This window comes from Tursiops truncatus, chromosome 4 (assembly GCF_011762595.2).
Source record: "Tursiops truncatus isolate mTurTru1 chromosome 4, mTurTru1.mat.Y, whole genome shotgun sequence".
Taxonomy (NCBI): Eukaryota; Metazoa; Chordata; class Mammalia; order Artiodactyla; family Delphinidae; genus Tursiops; species Tursiops truncatus.
In genome coordinates, this window is record NC_047037.1 from 56,480,693 (window position 1) to 56,505,934 (window position 25,242).

Here is a 25,242-nt window from a genome sequence, read left to right on the forward strand (position 1 = left end):
TCGAGCCCTGGTCTGGGAGGATCCCATATGCCGCGCAGCAACTAAGCCCGTGTGCCACAACTACTGAAGCCTGCGCGCCTAGAGCCCATGCTCTACAACAAGGGAAGCCACCGCAATGCGAGACCCGCGCACCACAACGAAGAGTAGCCCCCGCTGGCTGCGACTAGAGAAAACCCGTGTGCAGCAACGAAGAACCCATGAAGCCAAAAATAAATAAAATAAATAAATTTATACTAAAAAAAACTCAGGAAAAGGCTAAAACATACACACAAAGCTTGTGCATATGTGACTTCATATTTGCGCTGGTGTATTTTAAGCATAAATTTCTAGAAGTGGGATTTATCAATTGAATGGTAAATTTACCTGTAATTTTGCTAATACTGTCAAAATCTTCCTCAGAGGTTATACCATTTTGCATTCATGAAATCGCTGGTTTCCCTGCAACTTCTCCAAGAGTTTGTTGCCAAATTTTGGTATTTATGCCAATCAGATAGTTAGAAACGATAGCTCAGGGCTGCGTGGCGTGTGGAAGCTTAGTTCCCTGACCAAGTATCAAACATGCACCCCTTGCAGTGGAAGCATGGAGTCTTAACCACTGGAGTGCCAGGGAAGTCCCAGGGTAGTTTTAACTTGTATTTATATTAATAAGAATTAATTTGAGTATTTTTTTCATATGTTTAAGGGCCACTTCTATTTCTTTCTCTGTGAACTGTTTTGTCTCCATTTTTAAAAAGAAGCTTTCCTCATATTCCCTCACAACTACCTCTGCCTACATCTCATTGCCTAGACCTGTGTCTTAATACCACCTCTATCTTCAAGGGAGGCTGGAAAACACAGTTTTTAAGTTGGACATTTCAGTCTCAAGTAAGGATTTTGTTCATAAGGAAGAATGTAAGATATATAGAGATAGAGAACTGGAAGTCTCAGTCTCAGTGATTTTGATTTTAACCTTTAATTTTCAGAGGTCCTTATAGAAATAAAAATGAAACAGCCAAAGAAGCAAGAAGTGTTATAAGCTTGGAAAATGTGACTGAATTATTTAGTTGTACTCAATAATGTTTTGTTTCTCCTCAGAAAATGAGACCTCTGAATCTGTTTAATATTAACAGAGCCAAATAAATTATCAAAAACAGAGTAATTTCTCTCCCCCACCCCAGAAGCCTGGCTATTTTGTTTTGTACTTCTGCCTTCTTTTTGTAAGCTAGCAAAGACTAAGAGAAGCAAAATTCCCTAAAGTGCAAATTTTTAGAGTTCTGTTTGTAATAAAATTTAAAACATTGAAAGTAAAAAAATGTAAATTCATCTTCCACAATCAATGACATGAAAAAAGTGGGAAGGGGATTTTTCCAGCTTAATTGCAACTAAAGAAACATAGCAAGTAGGATTGACTATAGACCTTGCTTGGATCTTGTTTTTAAACAAACCAACTGAAAAAAGGACATGTGTAAGACAGAGAAATTTGTGTCTTTGATGATATTAAGGAATTAATGTTCTTTTTGTTAGGTGTGAAAATTATGTGTGTTTATGTAAGAAAATATCCATATTTTATAGAGAATTGTGTAAGCGTGAAATGACCTGGGGTTTTCTCAAAATGCTTGAAAAAGAAAAAAGACGAAAAGGACGGAGGGAGGGAAGGCGAGAGAGCAAAAGGAAAAAAACAAAAGTCAAGTATGGTTTGGTAATTATTGAAAATGGGATGATGGGTATATGAGGGTACATTTATTATTCTCTCTATTCTTATATACATTTGGAAAGTTTATAAAAGTCATGAAAATATCCAAAATGCACGCAGTTTAAAAATGAAAATAATAAATTTAGTGAGATTATTGTCCAAGTAAACTACCCTTTGAATATGCCGAACCTCATCATTTTTATGAGCAAATCAATGATAAATAATCCATTTAAAAATTCTTAAAAGGATTTTACACCTGTGAAGGGCAATAAAATCATGACCTACATTCTTTTTGATGTTCCTCCTCAAATCTTTTTTCTTTTCTTAATGGCTTCAAAGTACCTGAAAATCTTGTAGCTTTTTAAGGGTAACTAAGCTAAGCTTGTTATTTTGTTGTTTTGTTTTGTTTTGTTTTGATATTTATTTATTCGTTTATTTGGCTGCATTGGGTCTTCGTTGCAGCATACGGGATCTTTGGTTGAAGCATGCGGGATCTTTTAGTTGCGGCATGTGGGATCTAGTTCCCTAACCACGGATCGAACCCATGCCCCCTGCACTGGGAGCTCAGAGTCTTAACCCACCGGACAACCAGGGAAGTCCCAAGCTACGCCTGTTCTGATGTTACCCTTCCCCTTAAGACTCCATATCAATTTTCCTATTTCAAAACAGATTTAATATTTCAAAACATATTTGGGGGGAAAACTGAATATGAGAGGAATGCCTACTAAGTAAATCTTTGCCATTAAACATACTTTGAACACACAAAACGGACTAAACGTTGTACAAATATTTACACTGTGGCAAGGATTTCATGCATCCTTTCATTTTGTGCTTCATTCATACAATAAATATTAGGTCACTCTGTCAGCACTGTGCTAGGTAAGCTTTGGGGATTAGCAGTCAGCAAGACAGACTGATTTCTTACCTTCTCAAAGCAGATGGTCTACTTGGTAGACCCCAAGAGTTCCCATCCACTGCCTCCAGGAGGTGGTGTTTCACTGTGATGAGTGATCATCATAAATAATTATGTCTTTCCGGTTTTTGACTGCCAACAGGAAAAGCAATGCTACTCAGTTTAGACTAGTCAAAGTTCAGAACAGGTAAACTCTAGATTTTCCTGATCATCAAAAGCAGCTCCCATTGTTACCATTTACTAAGGGGCACCACTTGGTGTAAGACATGAGAACTGCTACATGAAAATACTCCAAGAAAATTACAGTTCTAAGAGATTTACATAGATTTTCAGTATGGCCTGATAAGGCTGCTATACAAGTAACTAAAAACATATTTTTGTATTGTCCCCTCCATAGTGGCTACCACAGCTATCTTGCAACTAGTAAGCTTTAATAAATGCTCGTTAAATGAATAAATAATTGAATTTAAAATCCAAAGACACACTAATGGAATATAGATTTTAATAGACTCTGTTCTTTAGCCTCACACCCTGGATGAAGGAATGTATAAATTTAGCCTTTGTCTCAGTCAGTGATGGAGAGTGATTTTTTTTTAATCATAGTGGGTTTTTTCTTTTAATGTTTCATTTATTTATTTATTTATTTTATTTTGGCTGCGTCGAGTGGCATGTGAGATGGTTCCCCCAACCTGGTCCTCCGCAGGTGAAAGCACCGAATCTTAACCACTAGGCCACCAGGGAACTCCCAGAACGTGATTCTTCAATAACAAACAATCCCCAAAGCTTATCAATTTAACACAACAAAAGTGTTTCTTGCTCATGTCATGTCTGCTTTGTGTCCTGATAGCTCTCCAGACAGAGGAAGGGAGGGCTAGAGAAGCAAGCACCGGAATGAACTGCCTCCACCTAAGAGTGACACAGAGCACTTCTACTGACATTTCAATGACCAAAGCCAGTCATGTGGCTCTACCCAACTTTAAACAGGACAGGGAGTAAAATCACCTATATGGCTGAGAGTAGAGAGCACCAGAAATTCGATACTGTTGAACAGTAGTAATGCCTACCACAGACCTAACCAGTTAACGAGTTTTCTTCCTAGGGATATCAAACGTATGTATTTACTTCCTAGGGATATCAAACATATGTATTTACTTCCTAGGGATATCAAATATACCTATTTACTTCCTAGGGATATCAAATATACCTATTTACTTCCTAGGGATATCAAGTATACCTATTTACTTCCTAGGGATATCAAATATACCTATTTACTTCCTAGGGATATCAAATATACCTATTTACTTCCTAGGGATATCAAATATACCTATTTACTTCTTTTCATCATCTATTAACCTCAGTTTCCCTTGACATGGTTTAGCCTTCAGATCCTCATAGGTATGAGTGTCTGAGTTCAAATTTATCAAATGGATACAACACTTGACCTTCCTTCCCAGATGCTATAAATAAAGTCAATACTCTAGAAAATGAAAAGTACCACACAAACACTGTAGAAGGTATAATTAATATTCTAATAAAGAAGTCTAGTCTGATTTTATGTATCCATTCATTGATTCATTCAGTTTAAGAAACAATAAAGACTAATAGCAATTGAAAATTGAGCACTGAGTGAAAAATTTTTATAGCCAAGAAGACAACTTGACCTAGTACAGAGTCTAGGTAGACTCCCAGAGATGAGGTTCAGAGAAGAAGAAATGGAGTAAGACTTTTAAAGCCAAAAGACTATCTCTGTCCTATTTTAAGGAAGCAAAGTGAGTGGACTGACTGGCTGGCTAGATCTGGGCTTGCTGGTTTTGAAAGCACTGGGCTGGCTGCTTGGAAGACCTCTGCCGTGTAGGTGGCTCAGAATTACGGAGTCCAGTTTTCTCTGTTGGGAATGTGAGGTCCCTGATGCAAGACTATGGCATGCCATTGCCTCATGAGTCAGGACTATGGCGCCCAGTTAGGTCTACACTAGTGTCATCAGGCTAGGCAACCTGGATAGAGTTTATCAATTCATTCAACAAGCTGAATCCCTAGACTCTTTACCTGCCCCATCCTCCTTAGACCAAGCTAGGCACCTGTCATGAGCTCCCATACACTCTTTACTTACCTTATATATGTTTAGTCATTACATTCCAATGCTGTTTCATTGCCTATCTTCTCTACTATTAGGACCAGCATGGCAAGGAACATGTCCATCTTGTTCATACTGTATCCCTAGTACCTAATACAGTGCTGGACATAAGATACATATGCAATGACTATTTTATTGAGGCTCTATGCCTGTGCTAAGCAGGGAGATGGAACAGACTGGAATACAATAAAACTAGAATTCAAAGTCTGTGGACAGACAATATGATGAACAGGGGTGGAGCCAAATTTTGTGAGAACAGAAGCTTATGCCAACTGAGGGCACCAATTTAAGAAAAATAACAAAATTATAAATGCAAAATTAAGTACCTCATCCTAGAAGATGTTCATGCACTTGCGGGGACTTGAAGCTTAAAGCTTCGTTATCTCCACAGTAAATGCATCTTTGATGATAAGTGGACTGAAGCACCAAATGCTATAAAACCTCTGAAGAGTGATCAGAGATCTCTGCTAGGGAAAATCAAAGACTTCACAGAAGAGATAAACTGTGACCTTGATCTTACGGACAGAAGCAAAGGAAAGGAATTGCAGGTGGAAGAAACACACCAAAACACACAGATGAGAAAGAACTGGAGCCTATCTGTGGAATAGTGAGAAGCACTGTAGTATTTACCCAATGTCAGGCTGGGTGGGGAAAGCCTTAGGCTAGTGGTTCTCAAAGTGTGATCCTGGGAGCAGCATCAGCATCACCTGATGCTTAACAAGCCAATAAAGAAATACTCCAAACCAAAGATAGATTAATTACACTACCGTTCCAGGCTGACGGGAGGTGTAAGAAATAAAGCCCAAATTTAGTTGAGGTGTACCTTTTCTATAAGTTGGTTCTCAGTAGAGTTGTCTTAGTCAACAGAGAGCTGATGTCCAGCTGCCAGCGCAAATCAAAAGTTCCTCGCTGCCAGGGCACAACGCTAGTGGAATGAAGGCGCCGGCGCCGGCGGGCAAAATGATCTCCTTCCCAGGACCGCTGCATGGTTTCACCACTGCTGGCAAAGAGAAGCCTTCAAAATGGTTCCATAACACCCCCTAGTGGCTTCCACCGTACCAGATTAAGAAACAGCCCAAATACCCAAGAGGAGGGAACGAAACATACTGTCCTTTACAAATTCCACAAACCTGTGTCAATTCCCTATTCCGTGCCATAACTTACTATACTAGGATTAAAAGGTGCCTCTAAATCTCTTCATACTTTATTCAGGCCATGCCAGCATTCGTAAATATTCGTTTATTTGGGCTTAACACACATAAAAGTTATGAAATCGTAAAAATCGAGACACACACTAGTGTCTCTTTCAAATATGACTTTTATCTCCTGGGAGATAGTTGAAGGGGTCAGAGTAAAGTCTATGATAACTATCTGGTGGTTGGTTGGTTAGTATGTGGTAAGGAAGAAAAGCACAGTAGACGTATGGATAAAAAGACACAGATTGCAGTCCTGACTGTTAGTGACCTTGGGCACATGACACTCCATATGGGCTTCATCATCCATTTAACAATTATTTGAACCGGGTGCTGAGGCTACAAATGAATAAAACCTAGTCTCTAGACCCTCACAAGCTCACTTTACTAGTTTGTAAATTGGGACTAACAACCTTAACTCTTTGTCAAAAAGATAAAACATGTGACCACACCCTGTTCACAAGTTTATTTACGCTTACTTAATTTAATCCTCTCTACCTCTGCTCCTAGAAACTCAAGGTCGGAAAAGGAGTTAAATCATCTAATCCAATCCGCTATAATTTCACACTCATTCCACCAAGATTTTTTGAGTCAGGGAATCCGGCTAAAGCCTAACAATGATTCACGACCTTTTAAGAGCTTAACACTCCTGCCCTGTGGACAGCTGCCCTTTTCGTCCCCAATAGGCTGCGGCCCCTCTTTGGGGTTTGAAACGCCACATGCCTTACCCACCCCGAGCAAGACCATTCTCGCACATCCCAGGAGGAGCTTAGTGGGAAAAGGGCGCCTGGCGCGCGTCGCTTCTCCCACTTCTTCCGTGCGGGAGGGAGGGCCGGGGTCGGGCGGGGGAAAGTTCCTTCGGCAGCCTCGCCTGGAGCAATTCTAGAGGGTGGAATCGCCCGCTTGTTTCGGGCGGGGCGGTCCCCCGCCCGGAAGGGACCCGCCGCGGCGCGGAGGTGCCTGCCAGGGGGCGGGCGGGCCGCCGGGCCACCCCCGGCACTCGAGGCCGGTGGTCCCGCCCAGGCCGGGTGTGCTGCGAGGCCAAGCCACCCGTTCCCCAGCCCCCACTCTCACCTAGTCACCTCCCCGCCCTCACGGCGGGCCCCTGAGGCGTGCGGCGCAGGCGCGGAGCGAGGCGGTGAGTGCGGCCGCCAAGCCTGGGTTGGGGGCCTGGCAGGCAGGGCATAGGGCGCGCGGGGAGGGAGTGGGGCTGGCCCGGCGGAGCGCCCGGGAGCGTGAGGGCTAGAGCGGCGCCGGCCGCCGCCGTGCGCCTGAGGGCAGGGCTGCGCGGCCCCTCCGACCGTGCTCGGGCGCCTAGTCCGCCGCCTCGGAGCTGCGCCTGGGCTGGCCGGGCGGGGCCCGAGGACTGGTGAGTGTGAGGGCGGAGCGGGTCGGGCTCTGCACTGCTGCAGGGGCCGCGGGCGTGCGGCCGCAGCTTCCTGCGGGAGAGGGCAGGGAAGACCGGATGGCGTCTTTTAAACTGAAACCCTGCCTTCGTTTTCAGGCGGGATGGCGCTCCCCTCCCCCATCCCGAAGGCAGTTCCATCCCCTGTGGAGGATGCCTCCACCCTGGCTCGCCTCGGCCCCCCGCTGTTTTTTTCCGAAAGGTGCCTCCGGGGTCGGGACTTGGGAGTTTCCGCTAGTCGTCGGGGCCGGTGCGTGGCGCTGGGGTGGAGGCGGCTGGGTCTCGGTGGCTCCTGAGGGGCCCCTCCGGGCGTCTGGGCCCGGGACGCCCGTCGGTGCCACGCTGGCCCTCAAGCCCTGACGGGTGGCATCTTGACCCTCCGGCGGCGCGTCCCTTGACCGATCTTGTAGCCTCAATCTTCAGGCCTCGGTCCCGGCTATAAGTCTCCAGCCAGTATAGTGTAAGCCACTTGTTAGGGTGCTTATAACTCCTTTTGGTCTTGTTTTTCAGTAGAACCAAGGGACACGAGTGATTTGAGGCAGTTTATCTCTTAGCAAAGAGATAAAGCAAAGACTGACACTAAATTGGACATATAGTGTCGGTTCTAGTTCAAGTTTTCCTGTGGCATTTTTGTGTTTCATTTCTTTTAAAATCTGGAAAATATATACTTGTTTCAAAATGAAGGTGGAAAAGAACGTGCTTTTAAAACTCTTTAGAAGAAAACTAGCTTTTTATTGTAAGTGCTTGTCTTATGTTTATACCAATTAGAAAGAGAATATTTACATTGCATGAAAGGCCTTAGAAAGGTTGAACTCTTTGATGTGAGTGCTGACTGCCTATTATCTGTAGTGTGTTTTGTACTTACACATTTTTATTGTTGAAAAAAATGACAGGTGGAAAGATGCTGATGAGTGTCTTGTAAGTTGCTTTTTAAAAAAAATGCTTTGGATGGCATGATTTTCTTTCTGTAAACGTAAAATATTTGTGAATACCTTAGCATGAGAAAAATGTCTAGATGTGTATGCACCAAAATGTTAACATTGGTTTTTCTGGATAAATAGATTCTAAGTGATTCAATTCATTTTAATTTTTTTCTAATTTTACTGCAGTGACATATATTACATCTGTAGTTTGTTTTTAAGTGAGGAAGGGGAGTTGAGTTAAAAGGTGCATGTGCATGTTCAGAATCTTCCCAGTGAAAGGAGGACTAGTGAGCAAATGTGTATGTGACATACCTAAGTAAAAAAGCCAAACTTCTTCATCAGGGCAGTTATACATACAAAAGGCACTTAAAAACATTTGCTGAAATGAAGGATGGTTAGCATTTTTGGTCTTGAGTGGGCATTTTACCATCTTGGCTTAAAGGAGGTCTGGTGAGCATTTGGATATTGTTTAGCCCTAAGTAGGAGTCAAACAGTTCCTGATCAAGGTGATCCTATTCCTTCCACCTGACATCTGAATCCAGGCCAGCTTAACATTAATTCTAATGCCGTAGTTGGTTTCCTTTTCTTGTTTTTTTGAAAGAATTTGAAGTGTTTAACATGCTCGGCTGACAGTTTTCAGTGTTCTATCTGATACTTATAGAACATTTAGAACATGAAGTATAAAGGTTTTAGCTGTGTAAATTCTGGAAGTGTACAAAAGGTATTAGGAATAAGTCTTGAGATTTTAGTTTATTACATAAATATGAAAACAGCTTTTCTTTTTTTTATTTTTTAATGCACTTGATGGGGGTGGGCTCAAGGAATGCTATTTGTGTTGTTAGGTGAGGCATTATATATATTGATACCATTTCTGTAAATCATGGTTGTCAATTTCTTTGGGTGATTCCCTTCCCCTCCTCCCAATTGGTGGCTGAGTAAGAACTGGAAGCAAGACGTAACTTTCTGGTATCAGTGATTAGAAATGAAGATTTACTCACACAGTTAGTTGCTCAAAACCCAGAAGTCAGAAGACATGCTTTTTCATCTCTGGTTCTACTACTTTGTTGACTTGACTTTCCCTGAGTTTGTTTCCTCATCAGTAATATTGGAGTGGATTTGATAGTAGCCCTTCTATGTACTTCACAGGATTGTTGTGAAGATCAAATAAAATAAGGAAAATTTGCAATAAACTCAGCAGCACTATAAGTGTAGTATAACAGCACATGTAGTGCTGATATACCCAGAACTTAGTGAAACAGCAAAAATAGTATGTTCACCTCAAGTTCCTTACCACTAGAAATGAGATGGTCTTAGTAATGATGCCAAGTTCTACCTGCTATATAGTATATCACCGTGGTGATAAGAAAAGCAGTTTATAAGCTGGTAGAGAAGACTTCATGATGCATTTTTTTCCCTGACATTCCTTACTTTCCCAGTGCTACAGTGGAAAGAACACTAATCTGAAATGGAGTAGGCAGTTCTGATTCTGACACTAAGCTATTACTTGAATTGGGGTGATCACTTTGTCTCCCTATTTGTTTCCACAACTAAAATAAAGGGATTGAAAGCATGGTCTTCAAAATCAGTTAGATCTTTGTTCAAATCCCAGCCCTGTCACTTATTAAGTATTCCCCTGACTTAAATCTATGCCTCAGTTTCGTCATCAGTAACAAAGGGTAAAGAATAGCGATTTTGAGAGTGTTGTGGATTTTGCAAATCATAGGGTTAAATAAAATAATGTACACAACAGCATGGTACATAATTGGTGCTCAAATGATCATTATTATACTTTATTAAATAATCTATAAGGATGTAAACAGTTTAAAGTCTAATTTGGAGTTGGCTTGCATTATATTGGCTTTCACTGTGGCTAAATAAATTAATGAGATTTATATTCCTATTTCGGTGTTAAGATACAACTATAGCTTTAGAAGATAAATTCATTTCAATGAAACGTGACACATTTACATATAGTCACATATTTATAGATTTACACAAGTTTTAGTACTTAATACAGTATGTTCAAAAGAATATTGTACTTGAGTTAATTCTGTATAGCTTTCTAGTTGACTAAGATCTGGTACCATTATATTCGTTTTTTAAAAAACTAATTTTATTTATTTATTGGGGCTGCATTTGGTCTTTGTTGTTGCACACAGGCTTTTTCTAGTTGCAGCGAATGGGGGCTACTCTTCGTTGCAGTGTGCCGGCTTCTCACTGCAGTGGCTTCTCTTGTTGTGGAGCATGGGCTCTAGGCGCACAGGCTTCAGTAGTTGTGGCACGCAGGCTCAGTAGTTATGGCTCGAGGGCTCAGCGCAGGCTCAGTAGTTGTGGCGCATGGGCTTAGTCGCTCCACAGCATGTGGTATCTTCCCGGACCAGGGCTCGAACCCATGTCCCCTGCATTGGCAGGCAGATTCTTAACCACTGTGCCACGAGGGAAGCCCACCATTGTATTCTTGTGTCTCAGAAATGAACTACATTTTTGCTCATAAGACTTTTGTCATGTTTTTTTCTACAGGCATTTTTTTTACCATCTGTGAAAACTTCCTGTAATTCATTTTTCCTCACTCCAGTATTAAGAATTATACCAAGTAAGTGGGATGTAGTAAAACTAATTAATCAATTCTATAACAGTCTGTCGGAATTTAATCATTCAGTGGCTGCCGTACTCTTTTGTTCTCGACGGAATGTTGAATGTGACCTCATAAGTCAGAAAAGGATTTTTTTCTTGAAAGTTATATTCTGAGCTTCTATACAATGAGTTTTGTTTTTTTTTGTTTTTTTTGTTTTTCCTGAAGCCAGGGCATCAATACAGATTTGTGACAGTATTTTTTTGAGGGAATCTATCTACCCGTGGCTTCAAAACTGCATCAAAATATTCCCAACTCTAAGAAATGTACCTGTAAAACCCTTAATTTGGTGCCATATGCACAATTTGTCTTTTATAAAAAATTAAGCATAAGGCTTATGTTATTATCCAGTTTTCACAATTACATCCACATTTGAAAAGGAGTTCTCAACCTCAGTAAGAAAGAAAACAGAACTTGGTGTCCTGCCTTTAAACTTGATCAGAAAAATAAATCCAAAATGTAAGCAGAAGGATTGTTTAACATTTCTCTTATGAAGTGGATTTTCATGTGGCACACATACTTCCTATTGCCAATAAATTATTTGGTTAGAAGAAAATTTTTTAACAGTTGTGACATATTTGTTAAATTTTTCCATTTTTAGATTAAAAAGATATGAATGAATATCCTAAAAAAAGAAAAAGGAAGACTTTACACCCTTCTCGTTATTCAGGTCAGTGTGTGATTAAATTATTTAAAAGTTAGGCCATGTATTCCCGTGCAGTTGTGTTTCCATCATTTTCTCATAAATGATCTATTTGATAAGAGTTAAATATCTGGGTCAACTTTTAGGTAAGAGTAAACTTTAAATAAATTCTCTGAATATATATTTCTCAATGTCTGCCATGTGCTAAGCACACATCAGAACTTTACAGACATTGTTTATTCCTCACAACTTCGTGGTTTATAGATATTTAAAATTCGATATCCAAGGTTACATACTTATACAGCATAATTGATATTTGCCTGTGTGATTCCCAAGCTTGTGCTTAAGGCACAGCAATAACCTTGGTGGAAGATATTTTGCATCATTGGGAAAATACTTTATCTTGTACATTATTTTCAGAAATATGAATTTCTTTTTGATTGTGTAATTTTAGATCCTTTCTTTGAGGTTGGCTCTGCTGTCTTGGCAAATAAGATGTCTTTGGCCATCTGTAACAAATGCAACTCACATGCATATACTTGGGGCAGTTTCAGGTATACCTGTTAACCAACCCAACCTACACATTTTTCGTATCTGAGGAAATTAAGCCTGGTTTACTGCTTACTGGCACTTCCCAGGCAAGAGTTGAAATGACTGTATTCAGAGCCCTAACTGGTCCTCAGACTTTCCCCTATGTGTTATGCTTTTCCTACAGTACATGGCAGATCTTCTTGGTAGTTAATTCAATGTTTTTTTTGGTTTGTTATTTTTGTTTTTGTTTTTTGCAATTAACATATATATTGCATATTTATATTTTGTGGGATTCTGACCAAGGCAATTGTATCTTTGTGTGCTTCAAAGTATTATATTTTAAATTGTATAATTTATGGTTCTTTCAAAGCTCAAAGTCAGTGTCAGATCTGAATTATAAAAACCTTGAGAATTGAGGGAAATATTAATACTTTATTACAAATACTATGATATTTTATATATGTTGGATAAAGAGATTGCTGTCATTAAATGTATATATGTTCAGTATGCTTGAAATTTTTAAAATTTTGTTTTCAGATTCCTCTGGAATAAGCAGAATTGCAGATGGATTCAATGGCATTTTTTCTGATCATTGTTATAGTGTTTGTTCTATGAGACAACCAGACTTAAAATATTTTGACAACAAAGGTATATCTAAATTTTCCAAAATATTTTTCTTTAAGTTGCTTTTATAATTTTTCATTTCATTTTTGAAAATGTGGGTGAAAGTGATGATTTCAAAATGGGCAAGTGTTTAAACTTAAGAAAACAAAAGAGTTTTGTGTAAGAAAGTGAATTTTAATTTTTAACATTATTTCAGAGATATAAATCAAAAACAGATCCTCCTAAATCAATTTTAATCAGCTAGGAATCAGTGGCAAAGCAGGAATGACCCAGAGTTTGGACCATTTATGATGAAAGGTAAAGAATACTGTTACACACAGTTCTTCCACTCAGCTATACCTTTCAGTCTGGAGGGCTAATGGAAGGAAAGAACAGAGGGTGAAGGATTTGGTCATTTTCAATCTTGTATCTTCTATTGACTCCTCTTTTCTAGAGCATAAGATGAATAGTAACTTGCATTTGTTCTCTTCTTCCTCTGCAATAATCAAAACTCCCAGTTCCTGTGAGCTCCTATTATAGGCACAGATACATAAATTATTTAAAGAACATGCAGGGATTTCCCTGGTGCTTAGTGATTAAGACTCCGTGCTCCCAGTGCAGGGGGCCTGGGTTCAATCCCTGGTCAGGAAACTAGATCCCACATGCTGCAACTAAGAGACTGCATGCCGCAACTGAAAGATCCCACGTACTGCAACTAAGACCCAGTGCAGCCAAATAAATAAATATTTTTTAAAAAAAATAAAAATAAATAAATTTTAAGAAAAGAACATGCAGAGTCAGAGACATCAGTATGAACTCATGTTTGGCTTAATATAGACACAAATGGTTACATACAGAAACATTTATGGGTATATCTATATATACATGGCAGTGTACATGCACATATTATTTGCTGTGTTAGCTGAGGGGGCCTAGCAGAAATGACAGCCCAGTAGCAATGAGCACATCTAGTGTCCAGATCTTGGTTTCTAATACCATTTTCCAATAAAAGGAACAAGGGCTTCTTGGAGAAATGGCTGATTTAAGGGAGAGGAAACAAATCTGTACAGAAGAATTCCAAATGATTTATGTAGATACTCCTCACTCAAGGAGGTGGAGCATAACTTTCCACTCCTAAAGTATGGACTGCACTTAGCGACTTAATTCCAAGCATAGAGTATGGAAAGTAAAAGAGTGACTTTACATTGAAGAAACCTGATAAATACCCCGGTTATCAAGTTCAACGTCAACAGTGATAAACCAAGTTAATAGTATGTACTCTTGATATGATACAATAAAACTTGACAGTTTGCCTCTGTGTTTCCCTCCCAATAATCCATAATCCCAGTCTAATCATGGAAAAAAACCAAAGTTCATTAGTGGGACATCCTGCAAAATACCTTACCAGTCTCCTCAAATTGTCATGGTCTTCGAAAACAAAGGAAGTCTGAGAAACTACCACAGTTAACAGTAGCCTAGAGACATGACAACTAAATGGTATGTATCCTGATTGGGATCCTGGAACAGAAAAAGGACATTACGTAAACACCAAGGATATCTGGATGAAGTATGGACTTCAGTTAATAACAACTTACCAGTATTGGTCATTAATTGTAACAAATATTAATGTAAGATGTTAAGAGTGGAGAAACTGAATGGAGGATATATGGGAATTCTCTGTACTGTCTTTTTTTTTTTTTTTTTTTCCGTAAATCTGAAACTTCTAAACCATAAAGACCTGATGTTGAAGTGCAGTTTTCACTACTGGCTGGCATTTCAGCTTGTCCATGTTAACTTTAAAACACTGGGGCTTTAACAGATTGAAAGAGAAAAATCATATGATCATCTCAATAGGTGCAGAGAAAGCTTTTGACAAAATTCAACACCAATTTATGATAAAAACCCTCCAGAAAGTAGGCATAGAGGGAACTTACCTCAACATAATGAAGGCCATATATGACAAACCCACAGCCAACATCATCCTCAATGGTGAAAAACTGAAACCATTTCCACTAAGATCAGGAACAAGACAAGGTGGCCCACTCTCACCACTATTATTCAACATAGTTTTGGAAGTTTTAGCCACAGCAATCAGAGAAGAAAAAGAAATAAAAGGAATCCAAATTGGAAAAGAAGAAGTAAAGCTGTCACTGTTTGCAGATGACATACTATACATAGAGAATCCTAACGACACTACCAGAAAACTACTAGAGCTAATCAATGAATTTGGTAAAGTAGCAGGATAAAAAATTAATGCACAGAAATCTCTTGCATTCCTATACACTAATGATGAAAAATCTGAAAGTGAAATTAAGAAAACACTCCCATTTACCATTGCAACAAATAGAATAAAATACCTAGGCATAAACCTAAGGAGACAAAAGACCTGTATGCAGAAAATTATAAGACACTGCTGAAAGAAATTAAAGATGATACAAATAGATGGAGAGATATACCATGTTCTTGGATTGGAAGAATCAACATTGTGAAAATGACTCTACTACCGAAAGCAATCTACAGATTCAATGCAATCCCTATCAAACTACCACTGGCATTTTTCACAGAACTAGAACAAAAAAATTCGCAATTTGTATGGAAACACAAAAGACCCCGAATAGCCAAAGCAATCTTGAGAAAGAAAAACGGAGCTGGAGGAATCAGGCTCCCGGACTTCGGACTATAATACAAAGCTACAGTAATCAAGACAGTATGTTACTGACACAAAAACAGAAATATAGATCAATGGAACAGGATAGAAAGCCCAGAGATAAACCCACGCACATATGGTCACCTTATCTTTGATAAAGGAGGCAAGAATATACAATGGAGAAAAGACAGCCTCTTCAATAAGTGGTGCTGGGAAAACTGGACAGCTACATTAAAAGAATGAAATTAGAACACTCCCTAACACCATACACAAAAATAAACTGAAAATGGATTAAAGACCTAAATGTAAGGCCAGACACTATCAAACTCTTAGAGGAAAACATAGGTAGAACACTATGACATAAATCACAGCAAGATCCTTTTTGACCCACCTCCTAGAGAAGGGGAAATAAAAACAAAAACGGGACCTAGCGAAACTTAAAAGCTTTTGCACAGCAAAGGAAACCATAAACAAGACGAAAAGACAACCCTCAGGATGGTAGAAAATATTTGCAAATGAAGCAACTGACAAAGGATTAATCTCCAAAATTTAAAAGCAGCTCATGCAGCTCAATATCAAAAAAACAACCCAATCCAAAAACGGGCAGAAGACCTAAATAGACATTTCTCCGAAGAAGATATACAGATTGCCAATGAACACATGAAAGAATACTCAACATTATTAATCATTAGAGAAATTCAAATCAAAACTACAATGAGATATCATCTCACACCAGTCAGAATGGCCATCATCAAAAAATGTACAAACAATAAATGCTGGAGAGGGTGTGGAGAAAAGGAAACCTTCTTGCACTGTTGGTGGGAATGTAAATTGATACAGCCACTGTGGAGAACAGTGTGGAGGTTCCTTAAAAAACTAAAAATAGAACTACCATATGACCCAGCAATCCCACTACTGGGCATATACCCTGAGAAAACCATAATTCAAAAGGGCACATGGGCTTCCCTGGTGGCGCAGTGGTTAAGAATCCGCCTGCCAATTCAGGAGACACGGGTTCGAGCCCTGGTCCGGGAAGATCCCACATGCCGTGGAGCACCTAAGCCCGTGCGCCACGACTACTGAGCCTGTGCCCTAGAGCCTTCGAGCCACAGCTACTGTAGCCCACACACCTAGAGCCCGTGCTCCGCAACAGAAGCCACCACAATGAGAACCCGCGTACAGCAATGAAGATCCAATGCAGCCATAAATAAATAAATAGATAAATAAATAAGTCATGTGTACCCCAATGTTCATTGCAGCGCTATTTACAGTAGCCAGGACATGGAAGCAACCTAAGTGTCCATCGACAGATGAATGGATAAAGAAGATGTGGCACATATATACAATGGAGTATTACTCAGCCATAAAAAGAAACGAAATTGAGTTATTTGTAGTGAGGTGGATGGACCTAGAGTCTGTCATACAGAGTGAAGTAAGTCAGAAAGAGAAAAACAAATACCGTATGCTAACACATATATATGGACTCTAAAAAGAAAAAAAAAATGGTATGAAGAACCTAGGGGAAGATGGGAGTAAAGACACAGACCTACTAGAGAATGGACTTGAGGGTATGGGGAGGGGAAAGGCTAAGCTGTGACAAAGTGAGAGAGTGGCATGGACATATATACACTACCAAACGTAAAATAGATAGCTAGCGGGAAGCAGCCTCGTAGCACAGGGAGATCAGCTCGGTGCTTTGTGACCACCTAGAGGGGTGGGATAGGGAGGGTGGGAGGGAGGGTGACGCAAGAGGGAAGAGATATGGGAACATATGTATATGTATAGCTAATTCACTGTATACAGCAGAAGCTAGCACACCATTGTAAAGCAATTATATTCCAATTAAAGTGTTAAAAAATAAACACACATTAGGGCTGAGCTGAGGGAATAAAGACTTACTCAGACTCAGTAATTTCAAGTTAAAATTCCTAAGTAACTTTAAAAAGTGTATTCTTGTCCAAATAGGGCATGGAAGCAAAAATAGTTGCTTGTTTGGACAGATTTTCTGTGTATCTGTGGTACGCAGATAACAAAGCTTTTCATAGCTAAATTTAAGTCCTTAGTTCTGTTGGAATTCTAAATTATATTTAAAAACATTTGTGCTTTGTTTTATAATAATGTTTAATGCTTTTATATAAATAATAAATATTTTTCCAAATCCCTTTTCACAGATGATGATTCTGATACAGAGACATCAAATGACTTGCCAAAATTTACAGATGGAATCAAGGCCAGAAACAGAAATCAAAACTACCTGGTTCCCAGTCCTGTACTTAGAATTCTAGATCACACTGCCTTTTCTACAGGTAAGGGAAAGTAATTAATAGAATTTGCACATTTTGTATAGGTCAGTGAAAAAATAATAAGTAAAATAAATTTCTTTTTGCCAGTGACTTATTTAGTAGGTCTTATTTAGTAATAATAATAATAATAGCCTTGTTTTATTTAGAAAAATCTGCTGATATTGAAATTTGTGATGAAGAGTGCGACTCCCCTGAATCAGTCAACCAGCAAACTCAAGAGGAGAGCCCTATAGAAGTTCACACTGCTGAAGATGTTCCAATTGCTGCGGAAGTGCATGCAATTTCTGAAGATTATGATATAGAGACAGAAAACAATTCCTCTGAGAGTCTCCAAGACCAAACTGATGAAGAGCCACCAGCTAAACTTTGCAAAATTCTTGACAAGAGCCAAGCTTTTAATGTGACTGCCCAGCAGAAATGGCCTTTACTGAGAGCTAATAGCAGTGGCCTCTATAAATGTGAACTTTGTGAGTTCAACAGCAAATATTTTTCTGATTTAAAGCAGCATATGATCTTGAAGCATAAGCGTACTGATTCAAATGTCTGTCGAGTATGCAAAGAAAGTTTCTCTACCAACATGCTCCTGATCGAACATGCCAAACTGCATGAAGAGGATCCCTACATTTGTAAATACTGTGATTATAAGACAGTAATTTTTGAGAACCTCAGCCAGCACATTGCAGACACCCATTTTAGTGATCACCTTTATTGGTGTGAGCAGTGTGATGTACAGTTCTCCTCAAGCAGTGAACTCTACCTACATTTCCAGGAGCACAGCTGTGATGAACAGTACTTGTGTCAGTTCTGTGAACATGAAACGAATGATCCAGAAGACTTGCATAGCCATGTGGTAAATGAGCATGCATGTAAATTAATAGAGTTAAGTGATAAGTATAACAATGGAGAACATGGACAGTACAGCCTCTTAAGCAAAATTACATTTGACAAATGTAAAAACTTCTTTGTATGTCAAGTATGTGGGTTTCGGAGTAGACTTCATACAAATGTTAACAGGCATGTTGCTATTGAACATACTAAAATTTTTCCTCATGTTTGTGATGACTGTGGGAAAGGCTTTTCAAGCATGCTAGAATATTGCAAACATTTAAATTCACATTTATCTGAAGGGATTTATTTATGTCAATATTGTGAATATTCAACAGGACAGATTGAAGATCTTAAAATTCATCTAGATTTCAAGCATTCGGCTGATTTACCTCATAAATGTAGTGACTGCTTAATGAGGTTTGGAAATGAAAGGGAATTAATAAGTCACCTTCCAGTCCATGAGACAACTTGATTGTTCTCTTTAACTTCCATAATGTTGATGTAAAATAATAAATTTGACTTTTTTGCAGATGTTAAAATGGATGATTTTAAACACAACTTATGAGAACTGTCTTTAACAAGATCTTTTTAAATTTTTTTTCTTGGCATTGCTACCTTTTTCAGTATATAATTGTATCCTAAATGTGGTATTTTCAATGTATTGTAGTTGGTAGTTTTAACCGCTTTTGGTGACTATCGTCGTCTGGCATGTTCTCTGATTTCATAAATCGATAAGAAACAGATGTACTGAAGAAATTAGACTATAGTTTTCCTTCCGTAAACATAGGTGCTGTAAACTTTTTCTTCTTTAAACTCAAAACAAGATCAGTTTTTCATGTATGAAGTTGTTAAAGTACTGTACTACCAGAACTAAAGTGCAACATAATATGCACCTAAGTCCAGTGATACTCCCATTAATAAGATCCAGACCCTCCTTTTGCATTCCCCAACAATTATTATCCCCAAGGCAATCAGTGAACTCCCCATCTGTGTGATTCTTTCAGTGACACTAGGAGGCCAGCGTTATGGTAAGAAGGAGAGATCTGGTTTTCTTGGCAGTCTTTTTTTAATTCTCACTCTATTTTAACCCCATCTGTGTGCTAAATAATTTTAAATGGGGAGAAAGTGGTAAGGGGTTCGACAATAAAGTAACATTTCATAATTCATTTATAAATGAATAAACAGGTTATTTATAATCTGTTCACATTTCATTTAGAGTTATGCAACTGCAAAGTCATGCCCGAACTTCTGATATCAAATCATTTTCTGAGAAAACCCTCTGAAGTATTAAAATAGAAATAGGAAGATGTGGGAGATAGGGGTTGCTGTATGAAAATGTATAGATTACTTTTGATAGTGGTAAATCAATCTTCTATATTAGTTTCCTGTGGCTACCATAACAAATTATCACAAACTGAGTGGCTTAAACAATAGAAATTTATTGCCTCACAGTTCTAGAGGCTAGAAATTCAAAATTGAAATATTAGCATAGTTGATTCCTTCTGAGAGCTGTGAGAGAAGGATCTGTTCCCCGCTGCTCTCCTTGGCTTGTACGTGGCTATCTTCATGTTCACATCATCTTCTCCCTGAGTGCAAGTCTGTTTCCAACTTTGACCCTTTTACAAGGAACCAGCCAGTAATTGGATTAGGGCCCACCCTGATAACCTCATTTTAACTTGATAAAGACACTATACCCAAATAAGTTCATATTTTGATGTACTGGGGCCCAGGACTTCAACATATGAACTGAGGGGAGTGAGGGAGAGGCACAACTACAATTCAGTAACAGCTTTTTATAGTATCAAGGAGATAGCATTTTGTGCATCATTGACCTCAAATATAATAAACACTGTCACTAACTATATTGTCATTCAGAAATATTGATGTAGTTGAAAAGACTGATTTATGACCCACAGTGCTTTTTTTTACTTCAAGACCCATGGGAATTGAGTCTGTTTTGAGAATGGTGGCAGCAACAAGTTTTTCAAAACCAATCATTTTTATTTCCACCATTTTGTTATATATGCATACCTGTATTCCTAAAAACTACCATTCTATCTGATTATCACATTCCAGGTAGAGCTGTCTGATGTAAATATTTCTTAGAAGATTTAAAATTATAATGAAATTGTAAGAAAACATTAGAAACCATCTGGTCTACACCCTCTAGGTTTCTAAGTTTCTTACAGAAACAGAAACTTAGGGTTATTATTAGGCCAGGGTCCCAAAACCAGTTATAGCAGACAGGAGTGGAATCCAAGTTATTTGGCTTCCAGTGTAGTTATGTTTCCATTACACCATGTTACATAAAAATCTAAGATTTGTCCTTGGGATGTTTTTCATAACTACGTAACCTAGCCATTCAACTACCTTCTTGGTAATTCTGTCTATAATTTTTTAATATACATCCAGCTTCAGGAATTTGATTTTCAGGAAACAAACCTTAAATAAATAATGCCTGGGTTTTTTTTTTAATTGTGTATTTTACAGCTTTACTTTTGATCAGGTGTTAGTAATCAAATTAGAGATTGTAATGCAACTACTCCAGAGGTATTAAATCCAAGTTTTAGAACCATATAATTTAGTGCTTTTTTGCTGAATCTGCAGCTTGAGGCCACATCTCACTGACAGTTTGTCCAATAAAACCTTTTTGCTTTGACTCAGCTTTCAAATAAGCCTATGACTGACCATAAATTGCTGAGGTAGCAAGTCTATATTTTTAGCTAAATGAACTTCTTTGGAAAAACAAACCTACTTAAAAAGAAAATTTTCTAATTGCTTCTAGATTTTTTCTGTGCAAAGACAGACATTTCCACTGTACTCTTGTGACTCGAGAATACGTAACAGATGGTGATGTTTATTAGCACTACAATAGAATTCTTGGCAGTAGTGAACAGTAGTGATCTTTTTTTTTCATCTTCACTTTGCAGTTCATGTTATTTGAAAATGATTGTGTGGTACTCAAAAGCTTGTAAATTTGTAAATTTCCTGCTTGTGAACTTGCCAGTTTTACCATTTTAAATCACCTTTCTCATTCCTCTGAGTTTGTATCATCACATATTAACCAGTTTCTCTGTTTCACAGGGTCTGTAGCCTGTTAGGTGATTGCTGAATTATTGGCAGGTGTAGCCAGTAGTGTTTTGTTTTTCCCCAATAAACTAACACTATTCCTAGTTTTTAAATCTGATTTTCAAAGCATTGAATTACTTAATTCCTGGCAATTTGCAGTTAATCTTACTCAGCTTGTTCTCCCAGTCTTACCTTTTACAAGCAGGTTAATATACTCCCCAAACTTCTGTGATTAATTTTTGATGGAATTTTCATGACTTAAAAGCACTATAAGTGACATAAATTTGAAAAAGCTAATAAAAATCAAATAGCCATGGGAATTCCCTGCCAGTCCAGTGGTTAGGACTCCATGCGTCCACAGCAGGGGGCACGAGTGAGATCCCTGGTGGGGAACAAAGATGCCCCAAGACGTGCGGCACAGCCAAAAGAAAAAAATACGTATCAAATAGCCACAATACTCTTGAGAAGCAGATTGGCTTAAAAGAATCAGTACTTTTTATTTAATTGAAAATAAATAGTTTAACTAACTGTAAATCCCAACAGAGAAGCAAATCTGGCTAGTTTTTCCCTACGATTAACAGTCTCATCCCTATAAATTAAAAATGAACTTTTGAATATATATTCCTTTGTAACTCAAGTTCTGATGACTGAAGATAGAGTATCTACAAGAATTATTCATGGCATTGAGTTTATGGATTTACAAATATACCTTATATTGGTTTAGCTTTCCATAAATTAATCTCTTAAGACAACAGTCAAATCTAAGAGAAAGAAATGTGTATGTACACTTATGGTGTAAAATATAAATTCACAAAAGCTAAAAGTCACATGTAATTTACATGTTTATTACATGAAGTTGTATGCTCAATTTGTAAGTTTAAAAAACAAAATATTAATAGTCTGTTAGTTGCTTGGAGTCTACTTCATACTAGTGATTTGAAAAATAATTTTCTATATAAAGATTTTTCCATATTAAAGCATCACCACAACTTCCTTGTTAAGTTCATTCTCCTTAGTAACCTTGGTATTAAACTGGTAACTACCTGAACCCAAAATAAATCACATTTATGAAAAGTAATTTCTTCACTGTAAAAAGAAACAATTTTCTCACATTGCTAAATAGGAATATTGTGTCATCTAGTCTTAATCCCATACTTTAAAAGGTATGACTATTTAGATACTTTTTTAGGGGGATTTTTGTTGTCACAACCTTTAAGTTTTTGTTTATTTTGAGTTTTAAATAGGCAAACAAATATGACCTGGATAATTTTTTTCTTGCTAAAAATATTGAGCTGAATGAATTACACATTGAAAAATTTAATGAAAAGTATGTTTTGAATAAAAAATGTTTTCTAGTTTTTAAATATCTTATCCAGATACTGTCCACTACTGAAAAACATTACAGTTGAAATCATTGATACTTTTGCCCTTATTCTTCAGAATAAGCTGAGATTAGGAATTGGAATCATACCAAAATAACACAGAAATGTAATTTCTGGTGGGTAGTGTTTTTTTGTTTTTGTTTTTTGTTTTTTGATCCTCTGCCTAAAGACCATTTACCGTGATGTTTTGGATTTTAGTTGGCTGAAATCTGAGACTATTGAATTCTCTTTTCTTGCCTACCCTGCACATTTTATTTAGGGTTACCACTTCTCTGCTATAGCATTATGTTTTTTTAAAAAACATATTGCTCGAACTGTATTCTATGACTGATTACCCTCCTCTGTGCAACTCTTCCACACCTCATTTGGATTTTCAGAAAGTCTCAAAAGATTAAAATTTTCCCAATTAGCAAGGTGAGAGTGGATTTTTTTCCTTTAATTCTTCCTTCTCTGTATTCTCCAAACTGTTTAAAATAACTTAATCCTTTCATACCATATACCCACCACATCACTCGCTTCTATACCCTGTAAATATTTTATAAATTTCTGTCTAACAGCAGTGCTGAATTTAGAAATTTTTAAAGCATAATATCATGGCACTTTTTTTTTGCGGGGGGCGGGGCAGGGAGGAGGCTGTGCAGCTCTTGCAGAATCTTAGTTCCCCAACTGGGGATTGAGCACAGGGGATTGAGCACAGGCCACGGAGTAAAAGCACCAAGTCCTAACCACTGGACCGCCAGGAAATTCCCTCATGGCACTTCTTCCTTTATGGTTACAAGATTATGGTTAAGTGCCTTGTGGCACTGATCCAGTGTTCTTTAGTGAACAACTAAATTGCTGAAGTAGAGAAACTAACACAAAATGACAGTATGTTAGTTTAGGAGGAACCTCAGAAATCAGGAGGAACCTCAGAAATCATCTAATCCAGACTCATAAAGCGCACAACATATAAAAATATATATAGTACATAGTTTTATTTTCATGGTTGTAAATTATATGTTGTGAAATGTAACATCAGATCTGATTCATGAATATTTTTACTTAAGACAGAACTTTTTTTTTTAAAGCAAACAGTTAAGGAAAAAGCATGAAGTAAATAATGATACATGGACACGGAAAAAATTGAGCAGGTGAAACATGAATGACTGAAGTTTGAGAATACAAAATTCTGATGTAAATTTCTTGTTTATAGCTTAGAAAAATGCTTCTCTAACATCATTAGACAAATGCTTTTTAAACTAGAATAAACAGGACTTTATAACTCTCTACCACTCTTCAAAGAATTTTCTATAGAAAAAGTGAAAATGTGCCCTATTTTTTCCATGGAATGTCATACCAGACAATTGAAGAGAGAAAATAATGTAATAGAGAGTACTGGACCATGGCATGTGACTTTGTTTTCTAGTCTCTGTTTGCTAACCATAAATTGTGTGACTAACCAAGGACAATGGATGTAATGTTACCAAATTTTTCTTGCAGCTCCTTAAAAACTTCTGTTTCACTACTAGTCAGTTTAACAAACAGCTATGGAATATCTCCTATCAAGCCATATGCACAGGGATACAAAGATAAACTATGGTTCTTGTCCTTAAAGAAATCTACTGTATAGGGCAGGAAACTCTCCTCTGTCACCTTTCTGAACTCGAATTCAGTTAAATATCAAGTTGAGTGCCTTCTGTGTTTCTAAGTATTCACTTTGTAGATAATGCTACCATAAACATTCTTGTATGTGTTAAGGTGTTTGTGGGTTTTTTTCTCTTTTTTCTGAGGGGGAGTGGGCTTTGTGTATATATTTTTTTGTATGCTTGTGATTAAATACCTCCAAAATATTATCCAGAATGGCTCAAGTTTACACGCCCATCAGCTGATCATGTTTCCCTACATCCTTATCGAAGGTTTTATACAACTTTTTAATTTTGGTAAATCTGAGGGGCCTAAAGTAGTATGTTACTATTGTTTGAATTTGCATTATTTGATTACTAAAAAGATTGAAAATATCTTAATATGCTTATGAGACATTTTGGTTTCTCATTTTGTGAAGTGCCTCTCCATAGCTTGCAGGACCTTGGTTTGCAGAACAGGGATTGGACCGGGGCCACGGCAGTGAAAGTGCTGAGTCCTAACTGCTGGACCGCCAAGGAATTCCCCTTTGTTCACTTTTCTATTGGGTTTTCTGGTTAATTTTCAGAAGTTCTTTAAAAATTTTAAATATTGGTTCTTAGTTGATATACACAGCAAAAAATAGATTCCCAGATTGCCATCCATCTGTTACTTACGTCTTTTGTTGAACAGAAATCGTTACATTGGGACTTCTCTGGCAGTCCAATGGTTAAGACTCCACGCTTTCAATGCAGGGGGCACAGG

The 25,242-nt window shown here is 38.0% G+C and overlaps 2 protein-coding genes across 8 annotated transcripts in view; one reads left to right on the forward strand and one right to left on the reverse strand.

Moving 5' to 3' along the window:
- The window catches only part of LOC101339755 (uncharacterized), a 74,715-nt gene extending 66,045 nt beyond the window's left edge, over positions 1-8,670 (reverse strand). Inside the window, exons 1-4 of the mRNA XM_073804637.1 lie at positions 8,553-8,670; positions 7,491-7,720; positions 6,987-7,351; positions 5,543-5,716 (exon numbers count right to left, since the gene is read on the reverse strand). Coding sequence (XP_073660738.1) covers positions 5,548-5,716; positions 6,987-7,351; positions 7,491-7,720; positions 8,553-8,670 — 882 coding nt within the window. The 3' untranslated portion in view covers positions 5,543-5,547. The remainder of the gene's footprint in view (positions 1-5,542; positions 5,717-6,986; positions 7,352-7,490; positions 7,721-8,552) is intronic.
- Positions 6,855-21,461, forward strand: ZNF639 (zinc finger protein 639). Of its 7 annotated transcripts, XM_019946198.3 has the most exons (7): positions 7,152-7,281; positions 7,417-7,519; positions 10,761-10,833; positions 11,474-11,542; positions 12,584-12,694; positions 17,468-17,602; positions 17,746-21,461. In XM_019946198.3, exons 4-7 carry the CDS (start codon positions 11,485-11,487, stop codon positions 18,897-18,899), a joined length of 1,458 nt encoding a protein of 485 aa, XP_019801757.1. In that variant the 5' UTR covers positions 7,152-7,281; positions 7,417-7,519; positions 10,761-10,833; positions 11,474-11,484; the 3' UTR covers positions 18,900-21,461. The 7 variants fall into 7 exon arrangements, with proteins under 7 accessions (XP_019801762.1, XP_073660018.1, XP_004318405.1 ...); XM_019946203.3 differs by lacking the exons at positions 7,152-7,281; positions 7,417-7,519 and adding an exon at positions 6,855-7,050; XM_004318357.4 differs by lacking the exon at positions 7,417-7,519 and having other exon boundaries at positions 7,149-7,281.
- The last annotated feature ends 3,781 nt before the right edge of the window (positions 21,462-25,242 follow it).